General features: G+C 46.4%; 1 protein-coding gene across 1 annotated transcript in view; it reads right to left on the reverse strand.

Moving 5' to 3' along the window:
• ARHGEF28 (Rho guanine nucleotide exchange factor 28) overlaps window positions 1-27,291 on the reverse strand; it is a 562,380-nt gene that overhangs the window by 264,504 nt on the left and 270,585 nt on the right. Inside the window, 2 exon segments of the mRNA XM_030193284.1 lie at window positions 11,550-11,610; window positions 14,488-14,540. Of these exon segments, the coding sequence (XP_030049144.1) occupies window positions 11,550-11,610; window positions 14,488-14,540 (114 nt within the window).

A 27,291-nucleotide genomic window follows, 5' to 3' on the forward strand; every position in this document is an offset into this window, starting at 1 on the left:
CAAAGGGGAGGTGGGCAGGTTTGTGAGAACAATCAGCCTGCTGTCCTCGGAGAATACCTGCTACAGGTAAGTATCTTCGCTTTCTCCGAGGACAAGCAGGCTGCTTGTTCTCACATGTGGGGTATCCCTAGCAACCAGGCTCACACAAAATAATGAGCATTGGTCAATTGGGCCTCGCAACGGCGAGGACATAACAGATTGATCTGAAACCATAAACAACTGAGAGTGCAGCCTGGAACACAACAAAAATGGGTCTAGGGGGGTGGAGTTGGATTCTAAACCCCAAACAGAATCTGCAGCACTGACTGCCCAAACCGACTGTCGCGTCGGGTATCCTGCGGAAGGCAGTAGTGAGATGTGAATGTGTGGACTGATGACCACGTTGTAGCCTTGCAAATCTCTTCAATGGAGGCTGACTTTAAGTGAGCCACTGATGCAGCCATGGCTCTACCATTATGAGCCGTGACATGGCCCTCCTGAGTCAGCCCAGCTTGGGCATAAGTGAAGGAAATGCAATCTGCTACCCAATTTGAGACAGTACGTTTTCCGATGGCAACTCCCCTCCTGTTGGGATCGAAAGAAACAAACAACTGGGCGGACTGTCTAAAGGGATTTGTCCGCTCCACGTAAAAGGCCAATGCTTTCTTGCAGTCCAAGGTATGCAAACTGCTTTTGCCAGGGCGGGTATGAGGACGGGGAAAGAATTTTGGCAAGACAATTGACTGGTTCAGATGGAACTCCGACACCACTTTTGGCAGGAACTTAGGGTGCGTGCGGAGGACTACTCTGTTGTGATGAAATTTGATACAAGCTGCATGTACTACCAAGGTCTGAAGCTCACTGACCCTACGAATCGAAGTAACAGCCACCAAGAAAATGACCTTCCAGGTCAAGTAGTTCAGATGGCAGGTATTCAGTGGCTCAAAAGGAACTTTCATCAGCTGAGTAAGAACGACGTTGAGATCCCATGACAACGGTGGATGTTTGAAAGGGGCTTTGACAAAAGCAAACCTCTCATGAAGCAAACAACTGGAGGAGTGGCCTAGTGGTTAGAGCACCTGTCTTGCAATCCAGAGGTGGCCGGTTCAAATCCGGCTGCTGCTCCTTGTGATCTTGGGCATGTCACTTAACCCTCCATTGCCTCAGGTACAAACTTAGATTGTGAGCCCTCCTGGGACAGAGAACTATCCAGAGTACCTGAATGTAACTCACCTTGAGCTACTACTGAAAAAGGTGTGAGCAAAATCTCAATAAATAAATAAATAAACTAAAGGCTGTCCAGAGATAGGCTTACCCTCTACATGGTGATGAAAAGCACTAATCGCACTAAGGTGAACCCTTACAGAGTTGGTCTTGAGACCAGACTCTGACACGTTTAGAAGGTATTCAAGCAGGGTCTGTGTAGGACAAGAAAGAAGATCTAGAGCCTTGCTGTCACACCAGGCAGCAAACTTCCTCCATTTGAAAGAGTAACACCTCTTTGTGGAATCTTTTCTGGAAGCAAGCAACACTCAGGAGATACCTTCTGAAAGACCCAAGGAGGCGAATTCTAAGCTCTCAACATCCAGGCCGTGAAAGCCAGAGACTGGAGGTTGGGATGTAGAAGCGACCCCTCATTCTGAGTCAGTGATGAGGGTTGGAAAACACTCCAATCTCCACGGTTCTTCGGAGGACAACTCCAGAAGAAGAGGGAACCAAATCTGACGCGGCCAGAAGGGTGCAATCAGAATCATTGTTCTGCGGTCTTGCTTGAGTTTCAGTAAAGTCTTCCCTACTAGAGGTATGGGAGGATACGCATACAGAAGGCCTGCCCCTCAATGTAGGAGAAAGGCATCTGATGCTAGTCTGTCGTGGGCCTGAAGCCTGGAACAGAACTGAGGGACCTTGTGATTGATCTGAGTGGCAAAAAGATCCACCGAGGGGGTGCCCCATGCTCGGAAGATCTTGCAGACTATGCCTATGTTGAGTGACCACTCGTGAGGTTGCATTATCCTGCTCAACCTGTCGACCAGACTGTTGTTTATGCCTGCCAGATAAGTGGCTTGGAGAAACATGCCGTGACGGCAAGCCCAAAACCACATCTGGACGGCTTCCTGACACAGAGGATGAGATCCGGTGCCCCCCTGTTTGTTGGTGTAAAACATGGCAATCTGATTGTCTGTCTGAATTATGATTACTCGGTTAGACAGCTGAGCTCTGAAAGCCTTTATAGCATTCCAGATCACTCTTAATTCCAGGAGGTTGATCTGCAGACCTTTTTCCTGAAAGGACCAGGCTTCCTGAGAGTGGAGCCTATGTACATGAGCTCCCCACCCCAGGAGAGATGCATCCATCGTCAGCACTTTTCATAGCTGAGGAACTTAGAATGGTCGCCCCATGGTCAAATTGGATCGAATCGTCCACCACTGAAGAGAGATCCGAAAGTCGGTGGACAGTTGGATTACTCTAGATCCCCCGCAGCTTGGAACCACTGGGAAGCTAGGATCTATTGAGCTGATCTCATATGTAGACGTGCCATGGGCATTACATGAACTGTGGAGGCCATGTGCCCCGGAAATCTCAACATCTGCCGAGCCATGACCTGCTGAGACGCTCAAACCAAGTACACCAGGGACAGAAGGTTGTCCGCCCTTGCCTCAGGGAGACAAACTCGAGCTGTCTGAGTGTTCAGCAGAGCTCCAATGAATTCCAATTTTTGGACTGGGGTGAGATGGGACTTGGGATAATTTATGACAAACCCCAGTAGCTCCAGCACCTAAATAGTCATTCGCATGGACTCCAGAGCACCTTCCCTCGAGGTGCTCTTCACCAGCCAATCGTCGAGATAAGGGAACACATGCACTCCCAGTCTGCGTAGCGACGCTGCGACTACAGCTAGGCATTTTGTAAACACTCTGGGTGCAGATGCCAGGCCAAAAGGCAGCACACGGTACTGAAAGTGCTGTGTTCCTAGCCGAAACCGAAGATACTTCCTGTGAGCTGGAAGTATCGAAATGTGTGTGTAAGCATCCTTTAAGTCCAGAGAGCATAGCCAATCGTTCTCTTGAATCATTGGAAGAATGGGTGCCTAGGGAAACCATCCTGAACTTTTCTCGAATAAGAAATTTGTTTAGGGCCCTTAGGTCTAGGATGGGACGCATCCCCCCCCCCCCCTGTTTTCCTTCGCACAAGGAAGTACCTGGAATAGAATCCCAGCCCTTCTTCCCCTGGTTGAATGGGTTCGACCGCTTGGGCCTGTAGAAGGGCGGAGAGTTCCTCTGCAAGTACCTGCTTGAGCTGGGAGCTGTAGGACTGAGCTCCTGGTGGGCAATTTGGAGGCTTGGATTCCAGATTGAGGGTGTATCCTAACCGGACCGGTCGGAAGTTATAAGAGGCCACCTTTGGTGAAAAAACATTAACCTCCCTTCAACCGGCAAGTTGTCCGGTACAGACAGGTTTACTGAGGCTATGCTGAACTGGAGCCAGTCAAAAGCCCGTCCCTTGCTTTTGCTGGGGAGCCACAGTGGCCTTAGGTGCACGCTGTTGACGAGAACAAGCACGCTTGGACTGAGCCTGGGCAGGCTGCCGAGAAGCAGAAGTGTACCTATGCCTAGCATAGGAATAGGGAGCACTCCTCTTTACTCCAAAAAACCTCCTAGATGAGGAAGTAGTAGCAGAAGACGCCTGGCGGGAGAGAGAATGTATAGCATCATTGTGTTTCTTGATCTGGTCAACAAGATCCTCTACTTTCTCACCAAAAAGGTTATCCCTCCCAGCAAGGAACATCTGCCATCCGCTGCTGGACCGAATGATCCCGGTCAGAGACACGCAGCAATGAGAGTCTGCGCATCACTATACCTTGGGCAGCGATTCTGGATGCTACATCGAAAGTGTCGAACTTACCCCTGGCCAGGAATTTTCGACACACCTTCTGCTGCCTGACCACCTGGCAAAAAGGCTCGGCCTGCTCCGGAGGGAGTGCATCAACCAAGCTGGACAGTTGCCTCACCGAGTTCCGCAAGTGGACGCTCATGAAGAGCTGGTATGTCTGGATCTTGGCAGTGAGCATAGCGGCCTGATACATCTTCCTCCCAAAAGAGTCCAAGGTTCTAGATTCTCTGCCTGAGGGCACTGAGGCATAGTCCCTAGTGCTCTTGGCTCTTTTGAGGGCAGAGTCCACCACCATGGAATTGTGAGGTAGCTAGGAACTCATCAATCCAGGTTCACCGTGGATCCGATATTGGGATTCAGCTTTTTTCGGGATCACGGGATTAGACAGAGGGAACGACCAGTTTCGCATAAGGACTTCCTTCAGTACATTATTCAAAGGAGCTGTTGCAGCCTCTCTAGGCGGAGAAGGATAATCCAGGACCTCGAGCATCTCAGCCCTGGGCTCATCCTCAACCTCCATAGAGAAGAGAATAGCCACAGCCATTTCCCGGACAAAGGAGGTAAAGGATAGACTCTCTGGTGGAGAAAGTCTCTTTTCTGGTGGAGGGGAAGGTTCAGAGGGAATCCCATAGGACTCGTCAGAAGAAAAGTACCTGGGATCTTTCTCTTCCTCCCACGAACGCTCATCTTCAGTGTCGGACAAGACATCCCTCAGAGCAGTCCGAAACTGAATCTGCCTCGACACCGAGGAGCAACGTCCTCGATGGTGGTGCTGAGAAGTCAACGCCTGCCTGGACTGCGGTGAAGCTTCCTCCCCCGACCTCGAAGGGGAGTCGACCTGGGTGGCAGCTGACACCGATGTCGCAGGTGGCACCGAGGTCGGGGATCTCACCACAGGTGAAGGGCCAGATGCCGCTGCAGCAGACGATATGGAAGGCGCAAGCACCCCCAACACAAAGCAGACTGGCGCACCAATCCTTCCAGAAGGTCTGGAAGCAGGGCCCTGATGCGCTTGTCAAGAGCCGCTGTCGGACAAAGCTGCGGGATCAGTAAAGGAGCTGGTGGCAGAATCTGTCGAGGCTCAGGAGCAGGTACCGGGCTTCCAGAAGACCGACGCATTGGCACCTTCTGAATAGAGGGGGAGCGATCTTCTCGGCGCCGACGCTTCTCGGGTGCTGATTCCCTCAACGTCCCATCACCGTGTGTCGAAGGAGAATGATGACGGTGCTTCTTCACCTTCGCTTGACGCCCATCATCGAGACTCCTCGGTACCGATGAGGACATGGAATCCTCACGCCTCCTCAGGGCCGGGTACAATGAAGGTCGGTCCTGGGGGGGCCTGCATAACAGGAGGCCTTGAGGCAGGTGGAGACCCCTTGATGCCTCACTGCTCCCAGCAAGAATTGGTCTTTCAGCAGTCATTACCTCCGCTCCCGATGTTGATGCTTCCCTCGATGTCGACGTCGAAGGACCGAACCGAGCCCGCAAAAGCTTTTCTCGTTGGGCTTCTCTAGACGCTTGGGTCCATTTCTTCATATGAAGACACAGACTACAAGCGGCTGGGCTAAAACGCAATTGCGCCTGTTAAAAGAAAAAGGCACAAAAATAAAGGAAGAAACCCAAATGCGCAGCCATCGAAATAGAAAGGAAACTTTAAAAGGGAGAAAAAATTAACAATTTTTAATTAAATTAAGTAAAGGTTCTCTCTCTTTTTTTTTTTTTAAATAAAAGAAAAAAATTGAAAAATACAAAGAGTCTCTCCTGGGCCTGAGAGGAACAGCGAAGCAAACACCACAACTCAACGTGAAGGAAAAACAACTGAGGGAGCGCGCTCACGCGACGGGCAGGAAATCGGTCCGAGCATGCGCGCTGCATGCTCGCCAGAAGACTCTGGCAAAACTTTTTTTTATATTTTGCTTGCAAAATGCCGATTCCTGGGCTGACGCGGACGTCGACCCACATGTGAGAACAAGCAGCCTGCTTGTCCTCGGAGAATAATCATGTTTTAATTACAGTCAATCCAGTACATTGGAAGCGTAACTCTTTAATGCCCTGTGTCTGTGATCTATAGAATTTATTCCTCAGGCATGTGTTTCTTGGCTTACTCCTTAGGCCCTACAATAGGGGAATCTTCAATTTTCATGTCACACTCCTTTTCATATAATGGATCCATTGCACACTCTTTGTCCGGCTGTACTTTCTCATGCTCTTCTCTCCACTTTGGTCTACTCCGTTTTCTCTGCTAATACAGTCCCTTTCTGGAAAGCTTGGAATCTCTTCCTCCTCTCCTTCAGTTGGCATATGGGCAACTAAATATCTCTCCTAATCCTTAATCCTTTCCTCCTCCTCCTAATTATTTCTATAGTGTTACTAAACAAACACAGTACTGTATAAAAAAACATATAAAAGATTGTAAGCTCTGTGGAAAGGGACTATCTATTGAAGACAGATAAACAGGACAAATGAGAGATCAGGGAGTTTATTGTAGGAATGCTTAAATCAAACATGGGTATTGAACAGATGATTAAGGGGTGAAAAAGAGCCTCAAAGGGGGGACTTTTAATCTAGATTTGAATAGCACCAGAGACAGGGCACAACCTACTGACTCAAGAAGTCTATTTCAGGCATACAGCACAACAAGACAAAAGGAACAGAACTGGCAGAGGAGGAGGAGGAGGATACAGATAAGAGTAACTTGCCTGATAAGCAGTGCTCCCCTGGGCAGATGATCAAAAGCCCCAAGTTATTCTAAACAGCGCTCTAAAAATAGCGCAGGAACAGCACCGGGTTATACTGCCCCTATGATCAGAGATAATAGCATGCAAAATTAAGCATGCTATTATCTCTGATCATAGGGGAAAAGTGCAGGAGGATTGTGCACGAGCCAGGTACTTGTGACCTGGCTTGGCCACTGTTTGGAAAACAGGATACTGGGCTAGATGGACCATTGGTGTGTCACAGTATGGCTACTCTTATGTTGTTTGAAAGGTCTGGGGGACCTGTGGACCCCCCTCCAAAAATGTGAGGCCCTGGTGGCCTAGTACCCCCAAGCCCCAACACCCCCCCCCCTCAAAATAGCAACACGGGGGCTGGAAGTCTGACAGACCTCCAACCCCCTGACCCTCCTCCAGATGATCTCCAACCCCCTAACCCCCACAAATGCAAAATAAATCCCTGGTGGCCCAAGTGGGCTCCCAGCTCTACCCCCACCCACCCTGGTGATGTAGCAGACCCCTCCCCCTGTACCTCTTTGTTGGAGGAGGGAGTATCACACTCGCTCCTCTTCAGCACTGCCAGTCCAGTGCATCTTTGGGTGCCAGGTAAATGCGGGCGCTAATGGTCTCTAGCACCCGCATTTACTTTTGATCATCTGGGCACCAGTGAGGCATATAGAGAGAAACGTGAGGATACTGAGGTGCTACACAATTAACGCACTTGTAAAGTCATCAAGAGGAATCTGAACTATATTCAGAAAAGAGTAGGGAGCCAGTGAGGCGAAGTGAGGAGTTATGTGAGTGTAGCAACACATTATTCTAAAAAGTCCAGGATCTCCTTCACACTCTTCCTTCTAGAAGGATCCAAATCTTCCTTCTCATAACAAAATGAAAATTAAGTTGCATTTACTGCTTTCACACTCTTTGGAAAAATAATAATGTAAATCAGCAAACAGGGAACTGCTTGTTTCTTTAATTTAAAACGACAAAGATCATATTTAAAAGGCCTCTGTCTCCTAGAGCTCCTTCTCGCTCTGAATTCTAAATAATTCAGTCATAGGTTCATTATTAACAGGGCATGCTGTCTGAGCTCCTCATCTCTGTGAAACCCAATAAAATTGGCTACAGGGCAACAGGAAATCCTGCTCCCTTGTAATCCAAGTATTGCAAAAGGAAAAAGAAGTAGCAGTCTTGCATCCTCTAAAAAACTGGCTGCATAGATACTAGGATTCCCTGGGTAATACAGATGCTAGGCATTACCACTGCAGAAAGCACCAAGGGGGGATATGATTGAGGTCTACAAAATCCTGAGTGGTGTGGAGTGGGTGGAGGTGAATTGATTTTTCACTTGTTCAAAAAGTATAAAGACCAGGGGACACTCAATGAAATTGCATGGAAATACTTTTAAAACAAATAAGAGGAAATATTTTTTCACTCAAAGAATAGTTAAAGCTCTGGAACTCATTGCCAGAGGATGTGGCAACGGCGGTTAGCATATCTAGGTTTAAAAAAGGTTTGGACAACTTCCTGGAAGAAATGTCTATAGTCTGTTATTGAAATGGACATGGGGGAAGCCACTGCTTGCCCTGGGATTGGTAGCATGGAATGTAGCTACTAACTGGGTTCTGCAAGTTACTTCTGACCTGGATTGGCCACTGCTGGAAGCAGGATACTGGGCTAGATGGTCCATTGGTCTGTCCCACTATGGCTATTCTTATGTCCTTAAAATAATACACTCCTCTGATTGCTGTAATTTGATACTACTTAAGCAGGATCCAAGTGGACCTTAAACCATAACCAACGAGGTGATTAATTATTTGCCCAAATCCTATGTGTGGAATCCAAAAGGGGGCATGGCCACGGGAGGTTCATGGGTGGGTCAGGGGCATTTATACAATTTGTGTGCAGTGTTATAGAATATAAGGGGCATGCGCTCAAACTGGGCGCTGGGAATTACACACAAAGTTCTCATCTTTGAGTGTCCTTTACAGAATAGCAATGAGTGCCAATCTTTTTTGCTGCCGAAGTTTGAGCACTGTTTACTGAATCTAGCCTTATATGTAAAGCTATGTGGTTTATTTTAAGCCAGTGTTTAAAAAAAAATGCAGTGACTGAAATATTAGCATCATTTGTACTAGAACACAAAAACTCTGTCTTATATGTATTCAGTTTAAGGTTAACAGAGAAAGGCCAACATTTTATCTTCTCTAAACTCTCTGAAGATGTTCCTGCTGAAATCAATAAAAATGTATCATCTACATATAACAAAAGCTTCATACCATCCTCCAATATAACACTTCCAAATGAACTTATATATATATATATATATATATATATATATATATATATATATATATATATATATATAGTAACGTGGAGGGGCATAATCGAACGGGGGCGCCCATCTATAAGGGCGCCCATCTCTAGGGACAGCCCCGTAAAGAAGCGTCCCCAACCGTATTATCAAAACAAGATGGGCGGCCATCTTTCGTTTCGATAATACGGTCGAGAACGGCCAAATCTCAACATTTGGGCCGCCCTTAGAGATGGCCAACCTCGGTTTTCGTCTATAATGGAAACTAAGGGCGACTATCTCAAAACTGGCCAAATTCAAGCCATTTGGTCATGGGGGGAGCCAGCATTTGTAGTGCACTGGTCCCCCTCACATGCCAGGACACCAACCAGGCACCCTAGGGGGCACTGCAGTGGACTTCACAAATTGCTCCCAGGTGCATAGTTCCCTTACCTTGTGTGCTGAGCCCCCAACCCCCCCCCCCCAAACCCACTACCCACAACTGTACAACACTACCGTAGCCCTTAAAGGGTAACGGGGGGCACCTAGATGTGGGTACAGTGGGTTTTCGGTGGGTTTTGGAGGGCTCCCATTTACCACCACAAGTGTAACAGGTAGGGGGGGATGGGCCTGGGTCTGCCTGCCTGAAGTGCACTGCAGTACCCGCTAAAAACTGCTCCAGGGTCCTGCATAGTGCTGTGATGGAGCTGGGCATGACATTTGAGGCTGCTATAGAGGCTGGCAAAAAAATGTTTTTTAATTTTTTTTTTGGGTGGGAGGGGGTTGGTGACCACTGGGGGAGTAAGGGGAGGTGGACCACGGTAGAGGGAAGATGCCAGGGTTGGCCCAGGCTGCATTTTGGTGCTGTTACTGGCAAAGAAGAAAGGTTTGAAGGCGCAAGTGTCGCTGAAGGAGGAAGAGGGAGGGGGGCTGCACCCACGAGGGTCAGAAGGGAGATGCGCTGGAGTTGGGGGGAGGGAGACAAGAAGAGAAAGAGAAGAGTGAAGTAAAGGGAAGAGAGAAAGATGCTGCAAACGTTTTAGAAATTAAAAAAATTAAACAAGATGATAGTACATTTTTGGGATCTTGCCGGGTATTTGTGGCCTGGATTGGCCACTGTTGGAAACAGGATGCTGGGCTCGATGGACCTTTGGTCTTTCCCAGTATGGCAATACTTATGTACTTATGTAGTCCCTAACTGCATGCCACTGGGAGCCACCTGGTTTTAGGTAGCAAAACCACAAATAAATGGTGTATTTAATCATTTATGCACATACATGGGCACTTACCCACATAAATGACCTCTAATAAAACACCAGCCAATGTAAAAGTATGCATCTTGTTTGCATAGGGTAGAGTTTGGGAGGAGAGATATATGTACAAGCATAAATTATAAAATACTATGATTTATGCACTTTCTTGATACCATCTAGTGGCAGTATTTACACCAGCCTGAGGGGGTGTAAGTGATCACACCTTAAATCAAAGCATATTTTTGGCCACTTATGCTAGTAGGTGCCTACCTTTCTTTAGAAAATAAGCATACTTTGGCTGCCTTAAACTAGGTACCCGATTATAAAATTACCCTCTAAGATATATTATCCTATCCATGCACTGTGATAAATCTGCATATATGCATGCCAATTTACGACCACAAAACAATGCCCATATTTTAAACCAACTCATCCGCATAGCCACACAAAAGGAGGAGCCCCCTCATAGAATAAAGTCTTCAATCGGAACTTCATAGTAGCATAGTAAATGATGGCAGGTAGCGACCTGAACAGTCCATCCATTCTGCAATCCTTGAATATTTCCTGGTAAAGCACTAATCTCCTGAGTCATGCATGCTAATTTTTTGTATCACAGGACCACAGCCATGGAACTCATTGCCAGATTCACTGAGATCAATTAAAAGCCTGGAAACATTTTTAAAAGGCTTAAAGACCTTTTCATTGCAGCAAGATCTTGATGATACTCTACATTGAATAAGATGCCATGAGAACAGGAGTACTGAGTTTGACTCTGTGATCTTGGCTACATTATGAAAGAGTATTGCTTCTATGTTGTTTTCAATGTTTATTTTTATGCATCTAATATACATGTAATTTGTGCCTTGCCAAGAACTGTAGATTGTGTGGGTTATATTTTAAATAATTACAATACCAGCCCTTATGCAATCAGAACCCAGCTTCTTCTGGCCAGCAGCCCAGACACTGACATCTTGGTTGACTTGAATTTGTGTGTACATCCTTTCTTGTTGTTCTTTGTTACTTTCCGATGCTTGTGATGCTTTTAGAGGGAATGTTGCCAAACATACACATAATGCTTACACTGTATTTCTTCTGTCTGTTTCACTTGCTAGATGCTGGGTCTAATCTCGATACTTTAGTTCATCTTTAACAAGTGTTTCTCATTAAAACAAGTTCCCTTTTCATTTCTTTTCAACAATATTCTACAGCTCACTTCCAACCCTTACCGGTTACCTTTTGCTAGCTCTTCTCAAAGCAAGGTATTTGCCTTGTGACTGTTACTGGTCTCTAAAATTGACTGCTTTTCTCCAATTAAAGAAGTGGTCACTCTCTTATTTACTTAGTTCTTTAATAACATTGCTATTTAAAACTCCAATACCATTTAGCATTTAAACAGAGAAAGCATTTAAAATTTCCTACCCAAGTCCAGCAACATCTGATCTTCATTCTCACTTGAGCAACTCACTTGACCTTTGGAAATCTAATAAATAAATAAATAAATATGAAACCACATATTTGCCCTATGACAAAATTACAAGGTTTATAACTAAATAATCACAATAAATTACTCTTATATTTTGCCTTTTCTTCAAACATCATTACACAACCGTCCTGATAATTGAAGCACTTCAGAGACAGAAAAAAACACAATGACTTCTGTGGTGATCACAAAAGATTTTCTTTTTTGAGATACAGAAACAATGATATCATCGTCCAATATGGTTGTGCCTCAGTTTCCATTTGGTAAAAGGAGACACAGGAAGGACAAATGATTATGCAGTGATTCAGTTGGCATTTTTTCTATGGATTTCCTGAGTCCCTATCCTTTGCACTTTGATACAGCAAATGCAAAATTTCTAAGCAACACTGAAGTGGAAGATTTGGGGGTCATTTTCAAAAGAGAAAAATGTCTCAAAAATGGCATGAAATGACATTTGAAAATCTCAATTTTCAAACTCGGATTTAAGACATTTTTCTCTGCAGTTAAGGCAAATCACAAGGGGAGTGTTGGAGGTGGGAACTGGGCCTTCCCAAAATTTGGACATTTTTCTTCCATAATGGAACAAAGCAAAAACTGCCAGGGCTAAAAGATGTTTTGGTCTAGACCTGTTTCAAACACACCTAAGTCAGAAAAAGATGTCATAAATAACCAGATAACCATATGAGCGATTAAGGCATGGCCCCCCCCCCCTTACTCTGTCAGGGTCACTGACCCCCTCTTACCCCCCCCCCCCAAAGACATGAAACAAACAGTGCATACAAGCCCCTATGACAGTTTCAGATGTAATGACCAGTCATATTAGAGCAGCAAGCAAGTCCCTACTTACCTACATATAGGTGACACCTGCAGGCATAAGGGCTATTGTAGTGGTCTTCAGTTGGGTACAGTAGGATTTTGGTGGGTTTTGGAGGGCTCCCCATACAGTATATGGGAGTAATGGTGAGATGTGTACCTGGGACCTTTTATGTGGTCTACTGCAGTGCCCCTTAGGTGTCCCACTGCTCTGCTGGGATGTCTGTGTGGCCAATCTACTAAGAATGAAAATGTCCCTCTTAGTATATTTTGGCAAGGTAGTAACCAGGAAGGGTGATCAAACTGATCTACCTCCACTTAATCCCCACCTTACCCACCCTTCTACCCCACTCCCTCCCAATCTCCCTTTCTTGATGTAGAAGTTGGCGTGTCAGTTACTACAGCCTCTTTATATCTGTGGTGCCTTGAAGGCCTCTGCCACCACCCATCCTTCATATGCCCTTTATGTGCCAATTAATTGCCACAGCGGGAGTAATATTCAGCCTGTAGCGATAGGCAGCTTATAAACTGATTCCAGACATGGGCTGCCCTAACTGTGGATATTCAATGCTGGCAAGTTAACTGGGCACCAGTTGATATTCAAACCAGTGCCTGGTTAACTTGGCCCATAAATTTAGGACACCTGTTTTGCTGTCCAACTTTATGTTCTTACTCAGTTGGTTAACGGACTAAATATTGTCACTAACTGGCTAAGTTACCACTCCACCATCATTCTTCACCCGCCCTGCCCCTAACATAGCTGGTTAGGGGGTGGTTGGTTAGCAGTAATATTCAGTGGCACTACCCAAGTGCCAGTGAATACTAGTGGCCAGCTAGCTCAGCAGGTTTTAACCAGGAGGGGCATTTTCGAAAGAAACGTCTAAGTTGGAATTTGGACATCTTTGTAAAATGTCCAAATTCGGAGGCAGAGAACAGGTCATTTTCGAAAAAAGATGGACATCCATCTTTCACTTCAAAAATACCAAGGAAGTCCTTGGATTTGGACAGCCTTGACTTTCGGCGATTTTCGAAACCAAAGATGTCCAAGTCTAAAACATCCAAATGCAAGCCGTTAGACGTGGGAGGAGCCAGCATTTTTAGTACACTGGTCTCCCTGACATGCCAGGACAGCAATCGGGCACCCTAGGGGGCACTGCAGAGGACTTCATAAAATGCTCCCAGGTACACAGTTCCCTTACCTTGTGTGTTGAGCCCCCCAAAACCCACTACCCCCAACTGTACACCACTACCATAGCCCTTACGGGTGAAGGGGACACCTAGATGTGGGTACAGAGGGTTTCTGTTGGGTTTTGGAGGGCTCGCTGTTTCCTCCACAAATGTAACAGTTAGTGGGGGTATAGGCCTGGGTCCAACTGTCTGAAGTGCACTGCACTCACTAAAACAGCTCCAGGGACCTGTATGCGCTGTCATGGACCTCAGTATGACATCTGAGGCTGGCAAGTAATATTTTTAATGAAGTGTTTTGAAGGTGGGAAGGGGTTAGTGACCACTGAGGGAGTAACAGGAGGTCATCCCCGATTCCCTCCAGTGGTCATCTGGTCATTTTGGGCACCTTTTTGTGCCTTATTCATAATAAAAACAGGTCTGGGTGAAAATGTCCAAGTTTTAGTGCTGGACGTCTTTGCTTTTTTCCATTATCGCTCAAAGACGTCCAAGTCTTAGGAACGCCCAAGTCCCGCCTTGACCATGCCTCCGGTATGCCCCCTTGAGATTTGGATGTCCTTGTAACGGACTTCCAATAAAGACGTCCAAAATCGGGTTTCGATTATACCGATTTGGACGTCTCTGGGAGATGGATGTCCAAGTGCCGATTTGTGTCGCTTTTTGGAAGCCCATTTCTTTAAAAAATGAGCCTCCAGGCCTCTCCTTCCTGGTTAAACCCTTTTGAATATCAACACCAATGTCTTTTTTAAATAGTTGATAGCAATACATTTACTCTTCCACAAAAAATAAAATCTGCAGTCCCAATAGGATTTTGTCTACCTGTGAGTATAAGTGAAGTCATTAGGGTCAATTATATGCATGCATAAAAGAGAAATGTACCTTCACATCCTCCGTTTCAAGTGAGGACTCATTAGATATCAAGCTCACGGTGTCTGAAAGAGAAACATGTTTCTTCAGATGCTTATAGAGTAAAATAAGTGACAACTGGCAAATACAGTGGGGGAAATAAGTATTTGATCCCTTGCTGATTTTGTAAGTTTGCCCACTGACAAAGACATGAGCAGCCCATAATTGAAGGGTAGGTTATTGGTAACAGTGAGAGATAGCACATCACAAATTAAATCCGGAAAATCACATTTTGGAAAGTATATGAATTTATTTGCATTCTGCAGAGGGAAATAAGTATTTGATCCCTCTGGCAAACAAGACCTAATACTTGGTGGCAAAACCCTTGTTGGCAAGCACAGCGGTCAGACGTCTTCTGTAGTTGATGATGAGGTTTGCACACATGTCAGGAGGAATTTTGGTCCACTCCTCTTTGCAGATCATCTCTAAATCATTAAGAGTTCTGGGCTGTCGCTTGGCAACTCGCAGCTTCAGCTCCCTCCATAAGTTTTCAATGGGATTAAGGTCTGGTGACTGGCTAGGCCACTCCATGACCCTAATGTGCTTCTTCCTGAGCCACTCCTTTGTTGCCTTGGCTGTATGTTTTGGGTCATTGTCGTGCTGGAAGACCCAGCCATGACCCATTTTTAAGGCCCTGGCGGAGGGAAGGAGGTTGTCACTCAGAATTGTACGGTACATGGCCCCATCCATTCTCCCATTGATGTGGTGAAGTAGTCCTGTGCCCTTAGCAGAGAAACACCCCCAAAACATAACATTTCCACCTCCATGCTTGACAGTGGGGACGGTGTTCTTTGGGTCATAGGCAGCATTTCTCTTCCTCCAAACACGGCGAGTTGAGTTCATGCCAAAGAGCTCAATTTTTGTCTCATCTGACCACAGCACCTTCTCCCAATCACTCTCGGCATCATCCAGGTGTTCACTGGCAAACTTCAGACGGGCCGTCACATGTGCCTTCCGGAGCAGGGGGACCTTGCGGGCACTGCAGGATTGCAATCCGTTATGTCGTAATGTGTTACCAATGGTTTTCGTGGTGACAGTGGTCCCAGCTGCCTTGAGATCATTGACAAGTTCCCCCCTTGTAGTTGTAGGCTGATTTCTAACCTTCCTCATGATCAAGGATACCCCACGAGGTGAGATTTTGCGTGGAGCCCCAGATCTTTGTCGATTGACAGTCATTTTGTACTTCTTCCATTTTCTTACTATGGCACCAACAGTTGTCTCCTTCTCGCCCAGCGTCTTACTGATAGTTTTGTAGCCCATTCCAGCCTTGTGCAGGTGTATGATCTTGTCCCTGACATCCTTAGACAGCTCCTTGCTCTTGGCCATTTTGTAGAGGTTAGAGTCTGACTGATTCACTGAGTCTGTGGACAGGTGTCTTTCATACAGGTGACCATTGCCGACAGCTGTCTGTCATGCAGGTAACGAGTTGATTTGGAGCATCTACCTGGTCTGTAGGGGCCAGATCTCTTACTGGTTGGTGGGGGATCAAATACTTATTTCCCTCTGCAGAATGCAAATAAATTCATATACTTTCCACAATGTGATTTTCCGGATTTAATTTGTGATGTGCTATCTCTCACTGTTACCAATAACCTACCCTTCAATTATGGGCTGCTCATGTCTTTGTCAGTGGGCAAACTTACAAAATCAGCAAGGGATCAAATACTTATTTCCCCCACTGTATTTTTTATGGCAAGATAAATAAATAAGAAATATATTCAGTCAAACTATTATAGGAGGATACACTCTTATGCCAAACCTTCCTATGCTTTACTCTGAAGCACTTATTGTTTTAAAACAAGGAGAGAACTAGTATCTGCAATGACCCATAAGAAAACTGGAGTCTTCATAGGTCATCATCCTATATAATAAAACGCACCTCCAACATTCTAAAGCTGACTGCATGGCTGAGGCATTCCTGCTCTCTGTATCCATCTCCTGAATTGACATCACGTACTTCCGGGTTCGTCACAAGCAGAAGTGACCAACCACACGAGGTTTCTAAGCTTCAGAATGGTGGAGGTGCATTATATTGGGGGGGGGGGGGGGCTGACACCAGAGAGAGGGAGGGAGGGGGGCCTGACACCAGAGAGGGGGGGAGGTATCTCTGTCACACACACACTCTCTCACAGTCAATGTCTTTCTCTCTCTCACTCTCACACACTGTCTCTCACACACTCTATGTCTCACACTGTATCACATTCACTCTCTATGTGTCACACAGTCACTCACACACTCTCTTTGTCTCATACACTCAAGTCTCACAGAGAGTCTTTGTCTCACACACACTCTCTCTCTCTCGCACACACTGTATCTGTGTGAAACACACACTCTCTCTCTCACACTGTGTCTCACATACGCACTTGCACACACTCTCATTCTCACACACACACACTCGCTCTCACAGACACACTCACACCCAGACTCACTCTCTCTCTCTCACACACACTCGCACATTCACTCTCTCTCTCACACACGGTCACTCTCACATACACTCTCTCAAACATACACACTCCGAGGAAAACCTTGCTAGCGCCCGTTTCATTTGTGTCAGAAACAGGCCTTTTTTACTAGTATGTTCTAAAACATCAACACATGAGATGGTAGTATATAGGCTTTTTGAGAGATCATGAGCCTCTTCTTCAGATTCTTTCACATGAATCTCAAAGTCTCCTCCAATATTAATAAAAGAGTCACTCACAAAGCCATCAGTGTGTGCATTAAAGACAAATCTTTCTTAACTAGTGGAGTGGAGGAGTGGCCTAGTGGTTAGGGTGGTGGACTTTGGTCCTGAGGAACTGAGTTCAATTCCTGGCAAGTCACTTAACCCTCCATTGCCCCCTGTAAGCTGCATTGAGCCTGCCATGAGTGGGAAAGCACGGGGTACAAATGTAACAAAAGAAAACTAGAACAAATTGGAATCAGATTCCATTGCCTGGTCTTTTTATATCATCTTATTCACATCAGCTGTGTAACGTGCACAAGGTGTGTGAGTGTGTTTATTTGGGAGATTCAACTGATCTGAGTGCACAAAGAATAAAAATCAAAAGAGTGATGTAATTGTTGAAGAAAAATCATTACAAAATTATGAGGCTCATTTTCAAAGCACATAGATTTACAAAGTTACATTGAGGGGCATTTTCGATATGACGTTTAAATCCAACTTTCAACATTTTGCTCAGAATCAAGTGGCAAATATAGCGATTTTCAAAACAGAAAAATATTAATCTTTTTATTTCAGAAATGGCCATTTGCTAGATGTTTTTGTGCTCAGTGCATCTATCTTTTCAACTACTTTCAAGAAAAAAAAAACCGTCCAAGTAAAAAATGCACAAAATCAAGCCATTGGGATGCAGGAAAAGCCAGCATTCTTAGTAGACTGGCTACATAGATATCCCAGCAGAGCACTGGACTTCACATAAGAAGTCCCAGGTACACATCTCACCTTATATTGTATAGGGAGCCCTCTAAAACTCACCAAAACCTACTATACCCAACTGAACACCACTAAAATAGCCCTTATGGATGCAGCTTTTACTAAATGTGGGTACAGTAGGATTTTGGTGAGCTTTGGAGGGCTGCAGGCCAGACAGAAAATGATGAAAGCGAGGGCGGGACCCGACCGATGGAAGCCTGCAGGGCTGGTACAGGCAACAATAACTGAATCACTGCAGGCACCAGGGACACCTTTAAGGGACACCAGGGAGGAATAGGGTTCAGCGACAGGCGGGCAAATGCCGGGCGGGATGCCGCGAAGGAGAAGAGATGTTGATGTGGCATAGGTGAAAAAAAAAAATCTATATTTTTATATCTCCGGGGTAACTGAAAAAAATCTACAATTTTTTTTTATATCTCTGAGGGGAGCAGGGGGGAGAGGTTGTGGAGTGCCGTGCCGTGGAAGGGCCCGTCTAAGTTAGTTCTGGGCCCTCCTAAAATACTGGGTCTGGCTACACCGCTGACTTGCTGATATTAATCCTGAGTCAGCCTCCCTGCAACCTCAATTCATGTGCTCTAGTTCTACCACCTTCTCTCCTCTGGAAAGGTTTGTTTGTAGATTAATACCTTTCAAATATTTGAATGTCTATATCATATCACCCCGTCCCTCCTTTCTTCCAGGGTATACACATTCAGGTCCTCAAGTCTCTCCTCATACATCTTCTGATGCAAACCCCATACCATTTTCATCGCTTTTCTCTGAACCACTTCAAGTCCTTAGCAAGATACTGCCTCCAGAACTGAATAGAATGTTTCAAGTGGGGCCTCACCAACCACTTGTACAGGGGCATCAATGCTTCCTTTGTTCTACTGGTTATATCACTCTCTATGCAGCATAGCATCCTTGTCACATTGCTTTGCCACCTTGAAATCCTCAGACACCATCACCCCAAGATCCCTCTCTTGAGCTGTGCTCATCAATCTCTCTCCTCCTTTCTGGTACGTTTCCTTTGGATTTCTGCATCCCAAGTGAATCACTCTGCACTTCTTGGCATTACATTTTAATTACTAATACAGTGCAATCTGTTTAAGTGCAAGGGTCTGGGATCAAAGAAATGCATGCAGTTAACCGGAGCGTGCACTTAACCTTTGTGACCCGAAGAAGCTTGACATCTGATAAACATATATACAGTACTGTTTATTATTATACATACAGTATACGGTCTCCGTTAACTGACATTAGGCTTACTTGAAGTAATCAGTTATAGTACTCTGTACACTATTGGGTCTGTGAGTTCCATAGACTACGACTGCCAGATGGTAAAAACTGTCCTAGCACTGACATCCAGTAGCCTCCAAATATGCCCGCACGGTATTGAGACTCTCCAGCGCTCTTGCAAAAGTGACAGGAGGAGGTTGTTGAATTTCGTCAGCATGTGCCTCGGTGCTCATTTCATCATCTATTCCATCATCAGTTGTTGTTGCCTGCGTGTAGGCGCATATCTCGACATCAGTGCTGTCTTCAGCTGTTTGTAGATCATAATCAACAGCTACGTAGCAATGGAACGCCTCTTCAGTAACACCAGCAGGGATGTCAATAACCTGTTCATCTGACGCGTTTGCAACAGCTGCATCTGTTTCGTCCCTCTCCACATCCTTAACAAAGCTTGCCCGCTTATAGCAGTTCACAATGGTTGCCTGTGTAACATGATTCCAGGCTTCTTTCTGCATATGTAGGGAATCCAACACTGATAGATTACAAGCCAGTTCAACAGCACGTTTATCCTTGCAAGTCTGGTCATCCATAACGCTCATCAGACGACGTAGCACAAGAGCCCGATAATGTTGTTTGAAATTGGCTATTATGCCCTGATCCATAGGTTGGATCAGAGAGGTAGTGTTTGGTGGCAGGAAGACCACCTTGACGTTAGACAGCCTGACATCATCACTGTGTGCAGCACAATTATCACAAAGCAACAAAATCAGACGCTTTTGTGCCCGCATTCTAGTGTCTAACTTCTTTAGCCACCGCTTCCAAATTTCCCCAGTCATCCATGAATTTGCATTAGCCTCGTATGACAGAGGAAGTCGCTTAACATTCTTAAAGCAATGGGGCTGTTTGCTCTTTCCAATGACGAGGGGTTCCAACTTCTCACTCCCATCCATATTGCAGCAAAGGAGGATTGTCAGTCGGTCCTTCAACGTTTTACCTCCTGTAGTTTTGGCGTGTTTGAATGCAAGTGTTCCATCAGGAATCGCTCACCAGTAGAGACCATTTTCGTCAGCATTGAAAATGTCACGAGGTGCAAACTCATTCAAGATGGTAGGAAGAACTGAAACAACCCAATTTTCAGCACCAAAGTCATCAGCGTCTTGTTTTTCACCATGCTGTTTCTTGAATTTTATGTTGTTCCTCTCCTTCCATCTTTCCAACCATCCTACTACTACTGCTTATCATTTCTAAAGTGCTAGTAGACGTACGCAGTGCTGTACACTTGACCATGAAGAGACAGTCCCTGCTCGACAGAGCTTACAATCTAATTAGGACAGACAAACAAGAGATAAAGGAATATTAAAGTGAGGATGATAAAATAAGGGTTCTGAACAAGTGAATAAGGATTAGGAGTTAAAAACAGCATCAAAAAGGTGGGCTTTTAGCTTAGATTTGAAGACAGCCAGAGATGGAGCTTGACGTACCGGCTCAGGAAGTCTATTCCAGGCATATGGTGCAGCAAGATAAAAGGAACAGAGTCTGGAGTTAGCAGTGGAGGAGAAAGGTGCAGATAAGAGAGGTTTACCCAGTGAACGGAGTTCCCAGGGAGGAGTGTAGGGAGAGATGAGAGTGGAGTGGTACTGAGGAGCTGCAGAGTGAATGCACTTATAGGTCAATAAGAGGAGTTTGAACTGTATGCGGAAATGGATAGGAAGCCAGTGAAGTGACTTGAGGAGAGGGCTAATATGAGCATAACGACACTGGTGGAATATTAGTCGTGCAGCAGAATTTTGAACAGATTGAAGAGGAGAGAGATGGCTAAGTGGGAGACCTGTGAGAAGCAAGTTGCAATAGTCTAAGCGAGAGGTGATGAGAGAGTGAATGAGGGTTCTGGTAGTGTGCTCAGAAAGGAAAGGGCAAATTTTGCTGATATTATAGAGAAAGAAACGACAGACTTTAGCAGTTTGCTGAATATCTGCAGAGAAGGAGAGGGAGGAGTTGAAGATGACCCCAAGGTTACGAGCTGATGAGACAGGAAGGATGAGAGTTTTATCCACAGAAATAGAGAATGGGGGAGGAGGAGAGCTTGGTTTAGGGGGAAAGATGAGAAGCTCAGTCTTGGTCATGTTTAGTTTCAGATGGCGCTGAGACATCCAGGCAGCAATGTCAGACAGGCAGGCTGATACTTTGACCTGGATTTCAGCTGAGATTTCTGGTGTGGAGAGGTAGATCTGGGAGCGTAAAGATGATACTGAAAACCATGGGATGAGATCAGAGTACCAAGGGAAGAAGTATAGATGGAGAAAAGAAGAGGTCCCAGGACAGATCCCTGAGGTACACCAACTGACAGTGGGATAGAAGTAGAAGAGGATCCACTAGAGTATACACTAAAGGTACGCAGGGAGAGATAAGAAGAAAACCAGGAAAGAACAGAGCCCTGAAATCAAAGTGAGGACAGTGTATCAAGGAGTAGACTGTGATCAACAGTGTCAAAAGCAGCAGATAGATCGAGAAGGATGAGGTTAGAATAGAGACCTTTGGATCTGGCCAGGAACAGATCACTGGAGACTTTAGCAAGCGCTGTTTCAGTTGAATGAAGGGGGCGAAAGCCAGATTGAAGTGGATCAAGAATAGCTTGAGATAAAAGAACATCAAGGCAACTGCGGTGAACAGCACGTTCAAGTATCTTGGATAGGAAAGGGAGGAGGGAGATGGTGCAACAGTTGGAAGGACAGGTAGGGTCCAATAAAGGGTTTTTTTAAGGAGTGGTGTGACAACGGCATGTTTGAAGGCATCAGAAACAGTTGCAGTGGACAGTAAAAGATTGAGAATATGACAGATAAAAGGGATGACAGTAGGAGAGATAGTGTTAAGTAGATGGATGGGAATAGGATCAGAGGTAGTTAGTTTTGAGGAGGAAAGAAGATGTGTAGTTCTTCAGTGATTTCATAAAAGGAAGAAAAGGGGCAGGGGTTGGAAGGTTGAGAAAATGGACTAAGGGAAGAAGAGGTGGAGGTGACCTGGTTGAGAATTCAAGTTTAATCTTGTGAACCTTATCATGAAATAACTCAGCCAGAGTCTGGGGGGAAAGTGAAGGGGGGGGGGGGGGGTTGGCGGTGAAAGCACTTTGAGGAGAGAGTTCAGTGTGGCAAAGAGATGTCGAGGGTTTGAGCCAAGAGAATTTGTCAACTGGATGTAATAGTCCTGTTTGGCAAGTAAAAGAGCAGACTGGAAGGAGGTCAGCAAGAATTTGAAATGCATGAAGTCAGCATGGGCACGGGATTTCAGCCAAAGGCATTCGGCACAGCGGGCACAGGAACGTAGGTAGCTAATTCTAGAGGTCAGCCAAGGCTGGGGTTTGGTACGTTTTACAGAAAGGGGAATAGGAGGAGTGAGAGTATCCAGAGCAGAGGAGAGAATAGTATTATAGGAAGAGACAGCCTCATTGACAGACTTGGATAACATAGTGGTGGAGAAGAGATTTAAAACACTGGAGGACAGAGTAGAAGGGTCAATAGCCTGAAGATTCCTAATGTATTGGTTAAGATTGGACGGGACTGGGGAGGAGGGTGTTTAAGTGTGAAAGTTATCAGATGATAGTCAGAGAGGGAAGAGTTGAGGCACAGAAACTGGAGATGTGAACAGTTTGAGAAGAGGATAAGATCAAGACCAATGGCCATTCTGGTGAATGGGGGCAGTGGAGCACAGTTGAAGATTGAAAGAGGATGTTAAAGCAAGAAACTGCGAAGCATAAGAGTCAGAGGGATCATTAGCATGAATGTTAAAATCCCCAAGAACGAGGGAGGGAGATGAAGGTTCAAGAAAGAAGGAAAGCTAAGCATCGAAGTCAGTGAGAAAGGAAGAAAGGGACTTATCAGGGGGTCGATAAATGACTGCTACTCGGAGAGGCAGAGGAGCAAATAGACGGATGGAGTGGACATCCAACAGTGGCTTTGAATTCAGTTAGTCCAAGACTTTCAGCTAGCTGGTTAGCTTTCTCCATAAGCAGTGGACCACTGACAGGAAACTGTCTGCTCCTGACTCGAGAAAACCACCAAAGAAAAGCTTCTTCTACCTCCTCAGCTTTTCCTGCTCATTTTCGTTTCCGTTGTGGATTTGTATTGATTTGCCAGTCTTCCAGAAGCTGGTCTTTCTGCTTCAAGACACGTGAAATTTGACTGGGATTGACACCATATTCTTTACCAATAGATGCTTGACTTTTGTTTGTTTTCTAATTTTTTAAGAACTGCCATTCGCTTAGCCAGTGTTAAAGTCTTACAGTTCTGCCGCGACGATGATGACGACGACCCCAGTGTGCCCTCTAACAACATTCTTTCACTTATTCTGCCAGTAGCAACTAAAGGGGTGGTAAATTTGAAATCTTGTTGGTTGTCACGCGCCAATCGGCTTTCATATTCCATGTGCGCGCTTATGTGGAGTCTTCCCTGCAGAGGAGCAATCTTAAACCATGCATGTAAGTGAATCTTGCACTTATCAGTGGTGCGCTAAACCGAAGTTTGTCCCCATAGAAATTGATGGCACCAAAAACGGGACAGAAGTACAGCATGCAGTTAAACAGAGCATGCGCTTATCCGACGTGCACTTAAATGGAGTGCACTGTATAAGCACACAAAATCTATATTAATATTTATTAACCACTCACACTAAAACATATCACACTAACATGCATACCTTTGAGTGATTGTGAAAACTGCTCAGTTCACACATGAAGTCACCATTAAAATGAGACTGACAAGAGGAAAACCATCATTGCACTACTCATGTTCTCCATTGTATTGCACATTGCAGGATGGGGCAGTAAATATACAAATATTAAATGCCTCCAAACTATAAATGATTTCTGCCCTTAAGTTTTAGCTCCTATGCTAACACATAGACTATATCTTATACATTCCTTAATCCCACCGAGAACAATAAAACATATCATGAGCTTCTACTGGTCTCTGCAATGGATGATATTCCATTCTCCAATGAATGTTTGTGATAATGCTTGAATCACAAAAATACCCCTGAAGAAAATCTGCACAATGTCCGCCCTGTCAGGCTCAATGTCCAAAATGCCATGTTCAATCAAAAGAATGCTGGACTCAAGGGAAGGCTGGGAAAAAGAGTGATGTTGAACTCACAGGGCAGATGCAGAGAGAAAAAGAGAAATTGGTGCTAGACTCACAGTGGGGGCTGAGGAAAAAAGTGTGGGTGGTGCTGGATTCAGGAAGCAGATGTGGGATACAGAGAAAGTAGTGCTGGATTCAGGGGGGGGGGGGCTGAGGGAACAAGAGGGAGAGTTGCTGGACTCATGGGGGAGCTGAGAGAACAAGAAGGACAGTTTCTGGACATGGAGGGGTTGAGGGAACAAGAGGAAGAGTTGATGGATTCAGGGGCGGCTGAGAGAACAAAAGGGAGAGTTGCTGAACTCATGGGGGGGCTGAGGGAACAAGAGGAAGAGTTGTGTCATGTCTGTGGCCGTGACCACCCTCATTCTTACCCTGTTTCTGGGAGTCAGTGGCTGTGCTGGCTTCTGCTTGTCTCTGTGTCTCTCTCTGTCTTAGTTGCTCTCTGGCTCTGTGTGCTGATTGCCTTACTGGACCTCACCTGCGTGGGCTATGCCTCTTCCAAGATGGCTGCCGATTCCTCTATGCCAGTATCCAAGATGGCTCCCGCTATTCCTTCCTGTGGGCTGACTTCTCTGTGTGTCAAGCCTCTGTTTGGAGGCAAGGAGATTGCTGCAGCTGTGCCTCTGGTGTTGAAGGGCTTTATTAATCACTTGGAGACTGCAGCCCTTGCCTTTGCATCGTCTAAGGGCCCTGGTATGTAGAGTGCTCTGTGCACTGCTACATTGTCCAGCTCAGTGTGAGTTCCTAGTGTTTGACTAGTTAGCTTGGGCACAGCTTTGCTTGTTAGCCTGTGTACAGCTTTACCAGATCTCCTGTGTTTGCTTAGTGTATGTTTCTAGAGTATGACTTGTTAGCTTGGGCACAGCTTTGCTTGTTAGCCTGTGTACAGCTTTACCAGATCTCCTGTGTTTGCTTTGATCCTGCCTACTGCTGGAACCTGGACATTCCCTGCCTGTCTGCCTTGCTTTCGCCTAGGTGCCTGGGGGCACTTCTGTATCCTGATTCCTGCTGTTCCTGCTTGCAAGTTCCAGTTCCGGTTTTTCCTGTAAGCCCTGCCGGCTGCCCGAACCTGAGGGCTCAACCCTCGGGGAAAGGTGGCTAAGCGTAGGTGAAGCCTAGGTCCAGTGTGTTCCTGTCCAGCGGGTTCCGGTCCCGTGTGTTCCAGTCCAGCGGGCTTCACTCCTGTATGTTCCAGTCCAGTGGGTCCATTCCAGTGTGTTCCAGTCCAGCGGGCTCCACTCCAGTGCGCACCCGTCGGGTGCATTCCAGTCCCGTGTATTCCTGTGTAGAACTCCAGTCCGGGGTTCCGGTCCAGTCTTGACTCGTCTCTACCTTGAAGGTGATCTTGCCTGCCACTGCCGCTCCACGGTAGTGGCCCAAGGACTCACGAACCCAGTGATCCCGGGGAAGAAGCCTGACAGTATGCCAAGGTCCTCGGGAACACGACGGGATGCAAAGGCCATGAGTCCGGCAAGATCATCGGTCCAGGCGGGCTGCCTGCCCATGACTTCGTGCCCTATGGACAATCCGGGTTCCGACCCCGGTGTAGCTCCTGATTCCAGTTCAGATTCCAGTTCCGACCTTATTTTTTCTTTGGATTCGTTAATGACCCTCCAGGATTACCGGGTACAACTTTTGTCTGATCCAGCCCTGAAAGATACTTCTGAGGCAGCAGTGGAGATAGAGCGTGTTTCGGGGCGAGGATTTTTTTGAAGACCCAGTTTCTGCTATGGATCCCTCTATGAAGCTCTTCCTTTACCGCTTCCAACTTCTCTTGGATCCAGCTCTGCAGAATACTCCTGAGGCCCATGCGGCAAGGAGGGGGATGAGTGGTCCCAGTCCAGCTCCGGGTCAGAGTTCCAGTTCCAGTCCAGCTCCTGAGGCTAAGGCCGAAAGAAGGCGCTGTGGGATTTCTCCGCTCAGGGCTCCTCAGCAGTCTCGGAGGTCAGGCCGAGTGAAACGTCGGACCAAGCCTCTGATTCCAGTCCAGGTAGTGCCACCACCAAGGCGCCTGAGTCCAGTCCAGGGGGTGCTTCATACCGAGTCCCCGCTTCCAGTTCAAGTAACGATTCCACTTAAGTCTCCGAGTCCAGTCCGAGGGAAGCTTTCGATTGAGCCTCTGATTCCTGCACAAGTGGCGCTTCGGGCCGAGCCTCCAGTCCTCGTTCAAATGGCATGCCCTTTGAAACCTCTGAGTCCAGTCCGAGGGGTGCTTCTGACGGAGTCTCCAAGGCCTATGCGAGTGGCACTCCGGGTCAAGTCTCCAGTTCTTGTCCAAGTGACCCGTCCAGTCAAGCCACTGGGTCCAGTTCAAGGGGGGCTTCTAACCAAGCCTCCGGTGCCAGTCCACAGGGTGGTTCAGGTGGAGCCTCCGCTTCCAGTCCAGAGGGCACCTCCAATCAAGCTCCGAAGGCCAGTTCGAGTGACGCTTCAGATCAAGCCTCCGATCCCTGTCCAAAGGGTGTTTTCTGCCGAGCCTCAGTTAAAGTTCCGTCCCTGCCAGGAGGCAGAGGGCGCCTTGAGTGCCTGTTCCAGCCAAGACCCTGATACCAGTCCAGGTCCCAGTCCCGGTTCAGCTCCTGTTCAGAGTTCCTGCTCCAGTCCAGACTCTGATTCTGGTCCGGGTCCCAGTCCCGGTCCAGCTCCTGTCCAGAGTTCCAGTTCCACTTCAGACTTGGATGCCAGCCCGGGTCCTAGCCCCGGTTCTGTTCCTGATTCCAGCGTGGGCGTCCAGCCCATAAGTTTTGCTTCTATTACTGCTCTTGAGGATGAGATGACGTTCCAAGAGGACTGTGATAGACCTTGTTCTGATTCAGCCTTGGAGAATACCCCCGAAGCTATAGCTGAGAGAAGGCGTGTTCAACGGCTTGGGGTCTGGAGAAACCCATTTTTTGCATTTCACCCTGCTCACATGCTCTGGGGATACCATGGCCATTTCCTCTTGGACCCTCCTCAGCGGACGACTCCTGAAGCTAACACTAGACATCCCAGTCC

The sequence above is a fragment of the Microcaecilia unicolor genome, chromosome 2 (genome assembly GCF_901765095.1).
Source record: "Microcaecilia unicolor chromosome 2, aMicUni1.1, whole genome shotgun sequence".
Taxonomy (NCBI): Eukaryota; Metazoa; Chordata; class Amphibia; order Gymnophiona; family Siphonopidae; genus Microcaecilia; species Microcaecilia unicolor.